Source organism: Drosophila erecta, unplaced genomic scaffold (genome assembly GCF_003286155.1).
Source record: "Drosophila erecta strain 14021-0224.00,06,07 unplaced genomic scaffold, DereRS2 tig00000021-arrow-pilon, whole genome shotgun sequence".
In the NCBI taxonomy this organism is placed as follows: Eukaryota; Metazoa; Arthropoda; class Insecta; order Diptera; family Drosophilidae; genus Drosophila; species Drosophila erecta.
Genome location: NW_020825198.1, coordinates 23,703,775 through 23,718,924, shown reverse-complemented (window position 1 = coordinate 23,718,924; position 15,150 = coordinate 23,703,775). Strand labels below are relative to the sequence as shown.

The following is a 15,150-nucleotide window of genomic DNA, read 5'->3' as shown; positions in this document are numbered from 1 at the left end:
GGGAAGTGTAACATGATTATCCACTCATAAGCCACACAGCATAAAAGCATGGTTAGCATTCCTACGCTGACCAAATACTGATATAATAATATTGCGTGCACATAACATTCTCTCTTGATATTCACTTTTAATTCTCTCGTTATATAAGATTAGAATACATAAAGCAGGCGCTTCTCTGCTGGCTTCACCAGAAAGCTCTGCGCCTTAACTTGAAAATATTCGCGGTGGCGAGAAGTACAAAATTAAATCAAGGATAGAATACCTAAAATGGCAACTTTACGAACGGTCTACAACTCGATTTTTTGCAAGATTACTTATTAAAAGCGCAAAGCAAAACCCAATGTCCCACTCACTCAGATATAATATCATTGCCAAACACAAATATTAATAAAATCACACCAGCCACCCAGAGCCATTCTAACGAAATAAAAGAAGCTGTGTCCACCGGATTGCGAGGGACCATGTAGTCCACATTGTAGGTACACGTGCAATAGCTGCACCCCACATCAAGCCTGTGCAACACCCAGCGCAAGCACCGCCTAGCGCTGCAAAGAACCGACAGTGTCACCATTATTAGTAAAATGGAAAACACTCAGAAAGAAATTGCTCTTCCTAACAAAAACGGGTCTTACCGGCGCGTGAAAGAGGGTCAGCAGAGATTTCAGTTTTTTGGCTTCAAATCAGGAGCCGCACTTGATGTGATGTCCAGACAGAGTTTCACAATTTTTAAAGAGATAATGAAAATGAAAAAGCACAAAACCCTCTGTGCTGTGTTTTTTTACTGATGACGTTGTACACAAGCGGATCTTGAAAGTGATCGCTTACAAAACTGTGATTGCCGCGTGACAGTCTACAAAAGCAGAGTGCCAAACTTTAGTCTCTATTTCGTTGCGAGTAGACGCGTTTTCTATTTCAAATTATTACAATGATGAAGTTACTGCTTCCCAACTTCAAACCATCAAAGCGTTGCGTTGATCGTCGCATACGGCTTGTATTGATTTGCTCTGGCAGTGTAGTTATTGTGTAGTGAACAATTATATCCAAGTTAATTGATCTCCTATTTGGTGGTCCAGAGGTCTTCCGTCTTCAGCAGAGGTACGCCTCTGACACCTTTTAGGTAGATTAGGTTGGAGGGCTTGACTTCGCCCCCTTGGTTATATTTTTAGCCTTGTGGCGTAGCAATGTGTTTGTAATTAAGAACAAAGGTATTTACGGCTATGCACCGGAGTTGAGCTGTGATTTATTAAGCAGCTTTTTTAGAACTGAAGTACAGACAATATTCTTTCCTTAGCTTACGTCATGAGACATGATCGGCAAGCCGACTCAGCATTACTTGCGGCGCAGCGCAACACTCCAAATGGGAAGTGTCGGCTTTTCAACGCCGCACGTTCCCAGCGCAGAACGGTGAACTGCACTATGGCGCGTCAGCATTGTTTATGCGAAGCTACTTAGTTGCTAAGTTGCTTAGTTGCACACCAAGACACACCAAGATCTCCGTGGAGGAGGCAGCCTCACGACATACGCGCAGTCACCGTCATCCGCCTTCCTGCGACTCGCATCCTTGGCATCTTCATCGTCCATGAGGAGTCGGCTTGTCAGAAACTTCGGTATGTCTTCCATGTCATCGGTTTGCTGTCGCGGTTGCTGCAGGAGATCGGGATTCCTACGGAAGCTGAGGATCTTGCCTTGTCTATCGGCATTGCCTCTGTGCAAAACGAACATATAATGTGGCCAAATTATGTTCCTCAATGAACTGCTAAAACAATCATTTCTGAGATTCAGAAATTCATAGATAAATGTGCTCAGATGGCTGGGTTGTTAAATAGAATGGCAGAGCTTATCTTTCTGTCTATTTTTTTTTTTTTTTTTCTTAAAGTTTTATTAAGGCGTACGGGGAAATCTGGGAATGTCCTGTGTCCTTATGTCCTGTTTCTCTATTGATTCAGCCCAGCCGGCTAACTGTAGTCTAGTTAGCTTTATCAATTTAACAAAATTTTAACAATAACAAAACAATCACAGATAACCAATAATTTATGATAAGGGTCAGCTTCTGCTGGCCCTAGTCAAATGAGATCGGGAAATGAGATCCCTCGGTTGCCTTCTGTTGAGCCTCCTTGGTGGGCGAGATCTGAGCGCTGGCAAGTCGATATCTGTGGCGCTCCAGCCTGTCATGGTATCGACCCAAGTGCTGGCTTATCTCGTCAAATACCGTCGCTAGTTTGAGGTCTCTGTGCAGGGTGGTGTTTCGCACAAACCACTCGCAGCCGGTGATGAGTCTTGCGACCTTATTTTGGATAGCCTGGATCCTTTTGATTTGACATGCCAAGCTCCAGATTTGGCACCCGTACTTCCAGTTTGGTGCTATGATCTGTTTGTAAATTGCCAGATTGTTGGAGAGTGACAGTTTACTGCGGGAGCAGAGTAGCCAGTAGTGCTTCGCCACCTTAGCACGTAAGCGTGTTCTAATGGTAGTCACATGCTTGGCAAATGTGAGTCTGCGGTCCAGCAGCACTCCAAGGTACTTTGCTGCGTTCGGCTGTGGTACGGGGGCTCCCTCGATATGGACGGTCGGTGGCGTTTTCCGCCTTAGAGTAAAGCAGACGTTGGTCGATTTACTTCCAGTATAGGCTTACATCTGCGGCATATCGTGGCTATACAGGCAATAAAGCAGGGGGCCGAGGACACTACCTTGTGGAACTCCAGCTGCCACATTATGTTCGGTGGAAAGAGTAGCCAGTAGTGCTTCGCCACCTTAGCACGTAAGCGTGTTCTGATGGTAGTCACATGCTTGGCAAATGTGAGTCTGCGGTCCAGCAGCACTCCAAGGTACTTTGCTGCGTTCGGCTGTGGTACGGGGGCTCCCTCGATATGGACGGTCGGTGGCGTTTTCCGCCTTAGAGTAAAGCAGACGTTGGTCGATTTACTTCCAGTATAGGCTTACATCTGCGGCATATCGTGGCTATACAGGCAATAAAGCAGGGGGCCGAGGACACTACCTTGTGGAACTCCAGCTGCCACATTATGTTCGGTGGAAAGTGCTGAATGGAAACGCACAGCGAATCGCCTTCCTTCCAGGTACGATTTCAGGAACCCAAAATATGGAGCAGGTAGCGTCTGTTTAATTTTTAGTTGGAGTCCGATGTGCCACACTCGATCAAACGCTTCTCGAATGTCCAAGAATAGGCTGTTGCAATATTCCTTATTGTCGCAGGCAGTCAGAATTTGCTCGACGACCCGATGGAGCTGCTCGACAGTACAGTGGCCAGCACGAAAACCGAACTGGTGCTCAGGGGTAATTCCCTGGGCTTCCATGATCGTTACAATCCGGGTAGCAATCAGTCTCTCAAATTGAAGGGAGAAGACTGATCGGCCGGTAGGAGGCGGGCTCCCTTTCTGGCTTGCCAGGTTTGTGGATCATGGAGATTATCCCGAGCTTCCACTGATGAGGGAAGTATTGCAACCTCACGATAGCATTAAAAAACAACGCTATGTAGAGGATCGCATGACTGGTCAGTGCCTTCAATGTGGCGTTGCAGATAACGTCCTGTCCTGGTGCTCTGTTGTTACTCTGGTTCGCAATGACATCGGCTATCACGCAAGGTTTAAACGTCGTGATTGGTGGATCCATTTGAAGCGCTTGGTTCAACTGCTCCTGAGTTTCTTCAACCTGTTGCAGGCTGGCAAGATTGAATGGTTGAAAACGCTCGGCGAGGTGCGCAGCGAATACCTCCGTTTGTTCCAAGTCGGTCCGACCCCATGTCTCGTTACTGTAAGGTAATGGCGCCTTCCTCGTGCAACGCCTTCTTATAGCACGCATGGCCTTTCAGAGTGAATGCGTCGCTTCATTTGCGACTTCAGTGTTGGAAAGCCTTTCGTCGAACAATTCGGATTTGTGCAACACCAACGCGCAACGGAGCCTACTCAGCGCTCGATTCCATTCCGCCTTGTCTAGCGGGTGGCGAGACCTCATCCACCTAGTGCGTGAGCGCCTCTTCTCAGCTATGAGTAGCAGGATCTCACTGGTTATTGGGATTCGATCTGCCGCGGGCTGCCGAGATATGCTGCGAGTTGCCAAGACTGATGTATAAAATACTAAACTAAAAATTCGTTTGATGTTCAGTTAGATTTTGTACAGAGCAAGGGTTCCTACATATTGGCACGTTAAAATTTTTGCGGATAAGTTCAAAATGAATTTTGGCTTAATCACTTGTAATCCGTTGATCACACCTGCCGCCCTACCGACAAAGGGGCGCTGCTGTTGTAGTGACCAACTTAACTTTACACTGCAATAACTCTTCAAGACACCCTCGCCCTAAATTATAGCAGCTTTTGTGTAAAAGAAAAAGCGAGAGAATTGTCTTAGACCAATCAGAACAGAATATGATCGTACGATTATACAGTTAGGGAAAGAAAAGCTGTAACAGCGACCACCAGCATGCAGCTTCCCCAGAGCTTAGAGCATTATCGGATAAATCTTCGTGGCGAACGCTCATACATTTTTGACGCTGCCCGTTTAAACTTCATACACGTGGAAATATAATTAGTTATATATATATCCAATCTCATAAAACAAGAGTTGGTATATTTCAATAAATTTCCGTGTTCGATTTGTGTGTGAAAGTGGCAACGAGATTCGACCCCAAGGCGTAAGGAAGACCAGGCCTATATATAAGAGCATGTGATTGCTCTACAGCCGACTACCCCCCCCGTCTCGTCGACCCCCGCATCAGCTCATGGTTTAAACCCCGTCGCTCCAAGAAGAGGCCACGAGGCGACATAACCTTCAGCAACAAATTACGCAACCGGCCACCTGCCGTATGATAACTGGCCCAAATATATTGGAAGGCTAGAGCTCATCCAGATTATTCAACTATGCAGAAGTTTAGACGACCGGAGCAGATTTAATTACATTTGAACATCATCATCGTCACGCAGTGAAGATCATCTCCTATGACCAACGGAGGTCCAACTTTGTGATTTCGTCTTATCGCAGCGCAGCGTAGCAGCCAGCGGTTTACTAAGGTCTTATCGCTGCAATACTGCAGTTATATTTCGTGTTTTGTTTTGATTCTTGATTTTCTTTTGTATTGCGATTTATAATGAATTAAATACTCGCAGATTGACGGAACTTTTGGCATTTGAATAGGAATTTAACTTAGAACCTTTAAAGTTTGACCTACAGCTCGACAATGTCAACGTGAACTTGGGCCCAACTTTACGCACATCATGGAGTGGATATTTAAGGTCGTGAGTACTACAACAACAATGATAAATACCTTATTATGAATTACCTATATTAAATTCTAACAAAATGCCACTCGAACGTCTAAATAAAATAGGATCTGCATTTGACTAAAGATTATGTAACTATATTTGCTAATTTTATATTCAATTACTTATATATATTTGCTTTATACTTTACTTTTATATACTTTATTTTACCCACTGAATATAAGCAAAAATGAAGAGTTAGAGAATGACTAGGATAATTATGCGTAGATAAAAATATTGCTAGTTTGTAAAAGAGATTTAATGAAACCGTTTATTAAACTGAATTTATATAAATGGAATTATGATTGAAGATATATTCAAAAAGAATGAATTGTGAATAAATAGATTTAATGGTTTGTCGAGTACTTATGTTGAACACTTTCTTAAATATGTGGTAGAGTTATTTTGAACTTGGCCAAGGGACAATGTAAATATTTTAAGTAGCATTGTCATGGTAGGGAGGGTAAAGACTTAGGGAATCATTAACATCCGAAATTCCCAATACTTATCAGAATCTGTAGCTTATCTTCACACGTGTCGGCGTGTATCATTAGTATCAATATAAAGCCATTTCTTTTGTTAATCGATAATCCAGTTTTGAATATTGTTTATGAGTAAGACGCACTTATTAAAATGTAGTAGCGTTTCGTACTATCCTAAGCTAAAAGAACCCCGACCTACGGCGAGCTAGACCCGAGCATAGCAAGAGTGCGCATCCCTAGCGAAGGAAGTACAAGGTCCTCTTTATTAGTAATTATCACCCACTATTAAAAGACCCACTAGTTAAAAATCTATCGAACTACGTACACTACACATTTTTGGCGCCCAACGTGTGGGGCTCGAGAAAATACACTACACATTTTTGAAGCCCAACGAGTGGAGCTAGACAAGTACTATACATTTTCGGCTCAGATGTGAAGCTCGAAAAGTCCGTAACTTGTCATAGCACACTAAGCTCTAAAGTAATCCATCCACAGTTAAAAAACAATATAACTAATTCCAATAAATTAACATATTGGATTGAGAGTATCTATTTGGAAGGGATAGTAAAACTTAGGAACATGCGATTCAATTTGAAAGAGAATTGATCGACCAAGTGGAACTGTTTCGAATCCACAGGAGCTCATCACCATACGTTTCTTTACTCAACTTTATTTACAATTTGATTTTTCTGGAATACATTATACTTACACTTCAATAAGTCCGTATATTGTCCGATTTTCAAGTGAATAAAAGCATGAGGCAATAGACCAGCTACAATCCACTAACAAATAGAGATACAACTAAGATTCTGATAGAAGTGATCGACATAAAGAAAGACAAACCAAATAATTACAACATATCTTAACAACAATAATATGGCAGCGAAGAATAGTGCAGGTAATGCAGTTGAAGTTTCACAAGGCGTTGAAAATAGCTGTGCTATATGTAAAGAAATCTTAGCACCAACCGTTTTGTCAGCAACAACATCGTGCAGGCATACATTTCATAAAAAGTGCATTATAAACCACTTAAAAAGTACACAAACATGTCAAATTTGCAATGCAGATTGCAACGAATCAAATTTATCTCACTCTAATAACACTCTGTTCGCTGAAATAAATGCTGCAACAGCTGGCACATCCGGCGTAAGCGAATGTCAAGATAATAATGATATTTTCCCATTAAGGAGAAATACCAGATCAGGCAGGATCCGAGGTACACCTCCTAGACGAGGAGTGTCTACCAGAAATACTTACAGAGGGAATTTGGATAGGATCTTAACAGAACCTCCAACGAATTCCAGTATGGCTCTTAGTACTCAACCAGAGTTGATGAACTTTATACAGTTTATTGTTAGCCAACAACAGGCTCAACTCATGGATAACCTTACCTCTTATTTAGGGAAGACTATAGAGACATCTATTAAAAGTCATTTAGACAACTTACAATTATCTCAGCCCACACATACAAATTACACACCTGACAATGTCCAACCAAATACAGATTTGAGCAGGAACAATTCCAATCAAAATCGGTATTCTCAGAATTTAGACAACAATGTAGAAGAAAGATGCGGAAACAGGAGCAATGCAAGCTCATATGTTAGCCCGGAAAAAGTATCAGGAATCATTCAAAAATGGGGATTAAAGTTCGATGGTAGCAAAACAAGCATCAGGATAGATGAATTCATTTACAGGATATGCTCACTCACCAAACAAAATCTAGGTAATGATTATGGACTTTTATGTGACCATCTGTACCTTCTGTTTGCCGGAAAAGCAAGCGATTGGTATTGGAAGTTTCATCGAAACAATCCAAATTTCGATTGGAACACATTTTGTGACAAACAAGGCCACAGATTCGATGATTGTATGGCTAAAAGAATTATATTTTGTTACGGTTGCGGACTTAAAGAAAAATACAAACCGACTTGTCCAAACTGTAATCCGGGAAACCGACAAAAGGATGTTTCTCTGAGCAACAAGATACATCCGTAGATTCAGAAGTTGCTAAGTCAAAATCAACCACTGAAGCCCGTGAATTTCAGGAGATAAAACCTTTGGGTCAGTCTGATATTCATTTTTCTTTTATACCCTTATACAAAGTAATGCAGTAAAGAAATTCAGTAGTAAATTGGCACCCGTATTTATACCAGCTAAAGTTTATAAGAAACGTAGCTCGTACTACTATGAATTAGAGGATGAGAGAGGAAGGAAATTAGGAGTATTCCATTTGAAGGATATACAAGCTAGAAAACAAGGAGTTTCTTCAGATAAGGCTTCCTTGAAATAGTCTCGTTACCCTTATCTGTGGTGTAGTGACCAACTTAACTTTACACTGCAATAACTCTTCAAGACACCCTCGCCCTAAATTATAGCAGCTTTTGTGTAAAAGAAAAAGCGAGAGAATTTTCTTAGACCAATCGGAACAGAATATGATCGTACGATTATACAGTTAGGGAAAGAAAAGCTGTAACAGCGACCACCAGCATGCAGCTTCCCCAGAGCTTAGAGCATTATCGGATAAATCTTCGTGGCGAACGCTCATACATTTTTGACGCTGCCCGTTTAAACTTCATACACGTGGAAATATAATTAGTTATATATATATCCAATCTCATAAAACAAGAGTTGGTATATTTCAATAAATTTCCGTGTTCGATTTGTGTGTGAAAGTGGCAACGAGATTCGACCCCAAGGCGTAAGGAAGACCAGGCCTATATATAAGAGCATGTGATTGCTCTACAGCCGACTACCCCCCCCGTCTCGTCGACCCCCGCATCAGCTCATGGTTTAAACCCCGTCGCTCCAAGAAGAGGCCACGAGGCGACATAACCTTCAGCAACAAATTACGCAACCGGCCACCTGCCGTATGATAACTGGCCCAAATATATTGGAAGGCTAGAGCTCATCCAGATTATTCAACTATGCAGAAGTTTAGACGACCGGAGCAGATTTAATTACATTTGAACATCATCATCGTCACGCAGTGAAGATCATCTCCTATGACCAACGGAGGTCCAACTTTGTGATTTCGTCTTATCGCAGCGCAGCGTAGCAGCCAGCGGTTTACTAAGGTCTTATCGCTGCAATACTGCAGTTATATTTCGTGTTTTGTTTTGATTCTTGATTTTCTTTTGTATTGCGATTTATAATGAATTAAATACTCGCAGATTGACGGAACTTTTGGCATTTGAATAGGAATTTAACTTAGAACCTTTAAAGTTTGACCTACAGCTCGACAATGTCAACGTGAACTTGGGCCCAACTTTACGCACATCATGGAGTGGATATTTAAGGTCGTGAGTACTACAACAACAATGATAAATACCTTATTATGAATTACCTATATTAAATTCTAACAAAATGCCACTCGAACGTCTAAATAAAATAGGATCTGCATTTGACTAAAGATTATGTAACTATATTTGCTAATTTTATATTCAATTACTTATATATATTTGCTTTATACTTTACTTTTATATACTTTATTTTACCCACTGAATATAAGCAAAAATGAAGAGTTAGAGAATGACTAGGATAATTATGCGTAGATAAAAATATTGCTAGTTTGTAAAAGAGATTTAATGAAACCGTTTATTAAACTGAATTTATATAAATGGAATTATGATTGAAGATATATTCAAAAAGAATGAATTGTGAATAAATAGATTTAATGGTTTGTCGAGTACTTATGTTGAACACTTTCTTAAATATGTGGTAGAGTTATTTTGAACTTGGCCAAGGGACAATGTAAATATTTTAAGTAGCATTGTCATGGTAGGGAGGGTAAAGACTTAGGGAATCATTAACATCCGAAATTCCCAATACTTATCAGAATCTGTAGCTTATCTTCACACGTGTCGGCGTGTATCATTAGTATCAATATAAAGCCATTTCTTTTGTTAATCGATAATCCAGTTTTGAATATTGTTTATGAGTAAGACGCACTTATTAAAATGTAGTAGCGTTTCGTACTATCCTAAGCTAAAAGAACCCCGACCTACGGCGAGCTAGACCCGAGCATAGCAAGAGTGCGCATCCCTAGCGAAGGAAGTACAAGGTCCTCTTTATTAGTAATTATCACCCACTATTAAAAGACCCACTAGTTAAAAATCTATCGAACTACGTACACTACACTGTGTATCGTACGAGATAATAAGTCTTTTATGGTCAACATAATATTCTGTTGCGGTCATGCAACTCATAGTTAGATCTACAATGAATTAATATTAGGGGTACTTAATTTCTAGTGAATCGGCTTGATACACATCACTTGATAACAGTAGAAATATTATTTGAAGATGTATGTTTATGGTCCAGACGAGCACCCCTAAATTTAGTTCGTTATCACGGCACCATATGTGAAAGCTGTCTAGAATGGATTGTAAGTCAGAATGACAATAAATGTCCTTATTAAGTACACGCAAAAGTTTTTTTTTTTTACTAAGGGAATAAGGTAAAGAATAAATTTATAAAATAGGAGCGGGCCAATGTGGCTACCTAGTGGGACGCCGGATGTGACTGCGTTTCATAAAACCGTACTGACATGGTGAAATAATTGGCCTACTTCAGTACTGCAAGTTATAAGTGATAATATTTTCAAAAAGTTTATGGATACCTTTTTTGGGCAGAGGAGTCACAAAGGAATCCTTCTGTATATAGAGAAAAGATAGCAAGTTCAGTAAAGATCGAAAACCAGTGAGCTTTCGTTTAGAGTGGGACAAAATATTAAAATCGACTTTGATTCCGCATAAGATAAGACTGTTCAGAAAAAGGTAACGTGGAATATGTTGTTGGAAAAAACTAAGCAAATAGTTCGGCTATTGCCTGATCCGATGTTACCGTAGTATTTTTAAAAAATAGCGCTTAGTATTAATGAATTAAAAAACTTTTTTAAAAAACTGAGCTTTAAGCTCTGTAAATTTAACAGAGCACTTAAATATTTAGAAAATATATTTTAAGAACCGGTATCTTTAAATTTTGTGAAAAACATTTGTATTACATTTTTAGTTGTGTCAACTCTTTATTAAACAAATGAGGCTTATTTGAAATAGACGGCTAATTCATCGGAGCGAAAAAATGATTTAATTGCCGTATAATAAATATTTAAAGATCGAAAGGTAGCTGTGTCGATTATCGTCACCTGAAAAGTAGGATGATATGGATCTTCAGGTTAAGTTAGAGGTACTACTCAGGGCAGAAACAATGTTTTAGAAATTATTACAAGGCACACATCCAGTATTCAAACAAGAGAATTTTTAAACCCCTTCCTGACAAGCGGGCAACTGATAACTGCACTAGCGCTATGTTATTTTTAAAGCCATTGACAATAGATTTGAATGGCTTTTCAGACTCATTTATATATTATAAATACATTCGACAACGGAACAACAAGTCACCAAACTAAAGTTTATTTCTTTTCTATTTTAGCCCAAAATTAAGTGGTTACAGCTTGGATTTTTTTTATACCACGCCGCCAATGTCCACGCATGCTTTCGGCTTCGTAATATCAAAACTTAAAATGTGGAACGAACGTAAAATTTTAAAGTCTTCAGATATTCCTGCCATAAATATTTGGAGCAATAACCTCTCATCAACCATTTTATTGGTAAGATTATTTACAAACAAGCTATTGACTATGGCTTTTCTACTTTAATTCTGCTCAAATTCTTTACGGCACATTCTTCGCACGTTCTTATTCTCCATTGACTCTCGACTGACATCCAGCTTCTAATTAAATGACCCCTTTGCTTATATCATTCGTATTCTTCCCTTCTTCAAGATACATAAGATGAGCTTTCTTAATTCGGGCTGTTCCCACCAAATGAATATTTGGAAATCGGCTTAAGCAGTCAACATGTGTCATTCGATCAGGGCTACGAGACTAAATTTAAAAATCCGCAACCTCGCAAGGAACATTCTTCTTCTTTACAGATTGGGTAAACGCTGCACAGTCTTACATTTTTCCATCTCACATTGCTAAAAATTCATTTTTTTGTGCTTGCTTTTTATTTTAAACCTTTATTTGTATACCCATTATATGGAAGAAAAAAATTGCGGTACATATGCAATGTTAATTAAAAAGAGTTAAATTCTAAAATTTTAGTAAAATGGGACGTGGAACTGACTTTGAAAAATGTAAATTAAAAGCCTATATGGAATCTGGACTAAAACGATATGAATTCTTTTGTATTCTAATGTTTAAAGCATTCATTATCATTTCGTAAAATGGGACGTGGAAAGCTTTAACCTACTTTGAAAAATTTAAGGGAATTGAAGGGAAAAAACAAGATATAATGCTATAGTCGAGTTCCCCGACTATCAGATACTCGGATAGTGGAGGTGCAAACGAGAAATTTCAACATTTTTTGAAATAGCGGTAAAAATTGGTGAAACAAAAAAAAAATAATATGAAATAAATCTTAAAAATTTACAAGATATATAAAAAATGAAAAAATATAAAATTTTTTAAAAGTGTGGGCGTGACAGTCAAAAGACAGGCAAAATTTAATTTTGGCAAATGTGTAGAAATTTACAAGATATATTCAAAAATGAAAAAATATCACAACATTTTGTGTGGCCGTGACAGTTTTGTGCGTTTTTGTGGGCGTTAGAGTGGGCGTGGCAACATTTGGAAACAAACTTGCGTTGCGTCTAATGTCTAATGTCTGTAATGTCTCTAATGAACTGGTTCGCTTTCGCGTTGCTGTATGCTCAGCAACTTTACAATTTCCTCAAGATTTCTACTGTTTTGCCAAACTTGTTGTTCCATCGTGACTACTCAAAGATTATTCAAAGCCAAATTGGCGAGAACAACAACGAGTTCTTGTGCTTCCGTTTTTTTGTGTTTTGTTTTTTCCCCAGTTGCAGTTGCGAAGGATTCGCTTCGATGTTCTGTCTCTTTTGCACTGCTGGTTTCGTAGCGGCTTTTCTCGGTGTATTTGGGATTCTTTTTTTGGCTTATCCCTTCTCTCATATTTAACCGCATGGTTTTGCACAAATGCAAACTCTTAGTTCTTAGTTTTAGTGTAACTTTTCATGTTCTTTCACAGTATTAACACATTTCACAGTTAATTGATGCATTACTTTTATGCAAGGTTGAGCCCCAAATTTAGATTTATGTTTATAGTTTATTTATAATTATTTGAGTATTTATGTAATACAAAAAATTGAAAAATCAGTTCACCGAATGGTTATAAGAAGTAAGAGACGACTAAAAGGCAGCTTGGCAACGGCACGATTGGTTTACTGCATAACGGCTTCAGCTACGGCTTAGATTACGGCTTTCTACAACTGCTTCTGCTACGGCTTTCTGAAAATCGCGACTACGGCCTTCTACTTAAATTCTGTTCAACTTCTTTACGGCAACTTTTTCGTACATTCTTATTTTCAGCTGACTCTCGACCGACTTTCAACTTCTAGTGCTGATTACATACATTCTGGCGCTTTATTAATTGAAAAAATGTCTTCGTCAGCCATGGTATATGGGGACATGTCATCTTACTTCTAGTCCAGAAGTCACCAGGATACGTTCGCTTAAGCCTTCTTCTAGTCGTCGGGTTAGCCAAGGAGGCTGCTAGGTGGTTGATTCCAGGTGTGAGGCGTTCGTTGTATCGGCTCGAGTGAAAGTTAAATGCGTGTGTATTTAGCAAGTGATATTCTCCTCCAATTTTTTAAATAAGATTTAATCTTTGAATAGAATAAAATTGTAAAAAGTCGTTGAGTAAGTGTGTTAATCCATTTTGTAGTGTGATTAATTCCTTATTCAGAACACATAGTCTTAATCTGGGACTTTTTGCGCCTTTCGCAAATCGTTAAATTTTTAGGTAGGAACCTCTCAGTTTGCAATGAATGCAATATTACAATTTATTTGAGGGCATATCGACGACAGAGTCCAGTCACTTATGGAAAAAAAGCGAGCATGTTTCATGTGAATTTGTTGCATAAATGGAAAATATGTAATATAATATGAAGCTGGATGTTTGCAGCAAAATACCAGGCATGGACGGAAGGCAATCTTAGCTGGAACATAATTTTTTACAAACAATCTTTTCCAAAAGTTATGAAATATTGCTGATTTTAACAATTGGCCTGTAGTTTTACTAATATAATATATATTACGTAAATCGGAATGATGACGAAAAAAGAATACTAAGAGGAAGAAGAAGACTCGAAATACGGTTTCTAGGAAAGAAGGAGGAAACTCCCTCGATTTCGGGTGTAGGTGAATCACTAAAGTGCTATATCGCTTCAGAAATGTCGCCATCAGTAATATTTACCGACCAAATGTGGAAGATTTCCGGAATCTTGCCCAAAATATCTTGGTCACTCCAGACAACAGCCGATTTAAAGTTAGTAGAGATATAAGAAGCAAATAAGTTCCAGATGTCAGTCTCAGCTGACATATTCTCATATGTCATGACTGACGGTATAAGCGAAGATTTCTTTCTTTAATTTATAAAGTACCAGAATGTGTAGGGTTTGGTCCTGAGAATACTTTAACTTCCGAAATATCAGATACCAATTATATAGGAAAATAATTTCCTATGAATAAGCAAGACCTCAAATTTCCGTTTGTGCTGTCTTTACAATCAGTGTAAATTTAATTAAGTAACTTGTAGGAAACATTCAAAGCATTATTAATTTGGGTGCTATAAAAATCATCAATTGCTATGATTTCATGTGACTTGTGTACGTTGCTAAGATCCATGGATGAGGAAAGCGAATCCAATGTTCATATAACGGAGCCAAGTTAAAGTCTTCAGGCACAAGTAGCCCTCTTAATGTGGGAGATATGACAAAGATCAGTGTCACTTCCAGGGGTATATAAGAAGCCGCAATAAACAGCTTTCCAACCGATTCATCCACCGCAAACTGATCCAAAATTGAGACATCACCTAAGAGTTTGATGTTTGATACGGCAAATAGCCACAATAACACCACCACCTCTCGCGCAATGCATTCTGCTGAATTCTGTATCCTTACGGAAGAATTAAAACAGACTCAGATCAAAACAAGATAGAATGCTATAGTCAAGTTCCCCGACTATCAGATACCCGTTACTCAGCTAGTAAAAAGGCAAAAGAAAAATTTCACAATTTTCTGGAATATCGCAGAAATTGAAATAAATATTAATAAAATGGAAAAAAGTGTAAAATTTTAAAAGTGTGGGCGTGAGAGTTTTGTGCTGTTTGTGGGCGTTAGAGTGGTCGTTAGAGTGGGCGTGGCAACATTTGGAAACAAACTTGAGCTGCGTTTATGTCTCTGCATAATCAACATTCTCGCATTTGTAGTTCTGAGATCGAGGCGTTCATTCGGACGGACAGCAACATGTCCAGATCGACTTGGCCACTGATCCTGGTCAAGAATATGTATTTATACGATCGGAAACGTT

At 39.1% G+C, this 15,150-nt stretch overlaps 1 protein-coding gene across 1 annotated transcript in view; it reads left to right on the top strand.

The window, feature by feature from the left end:
- LOC26526554 (aminopeptidase N) overlaps positions 1-15,150 on the top strand; it is a 154,004-nt gene that overhangs the window by 43,261 nt on the left and 95,593 nt on the right. Inside the window, exon 6 of the mRNA XM_026976730.1 lies at positions 11,187-11,364. Coding sequence (XP_026832531.1) covers positions 11,187-11,364 — 178 coding nt within the window. The remainder of the gene's footprint in view (positions 1-11,186; positions 11,365-15,150) is intronic.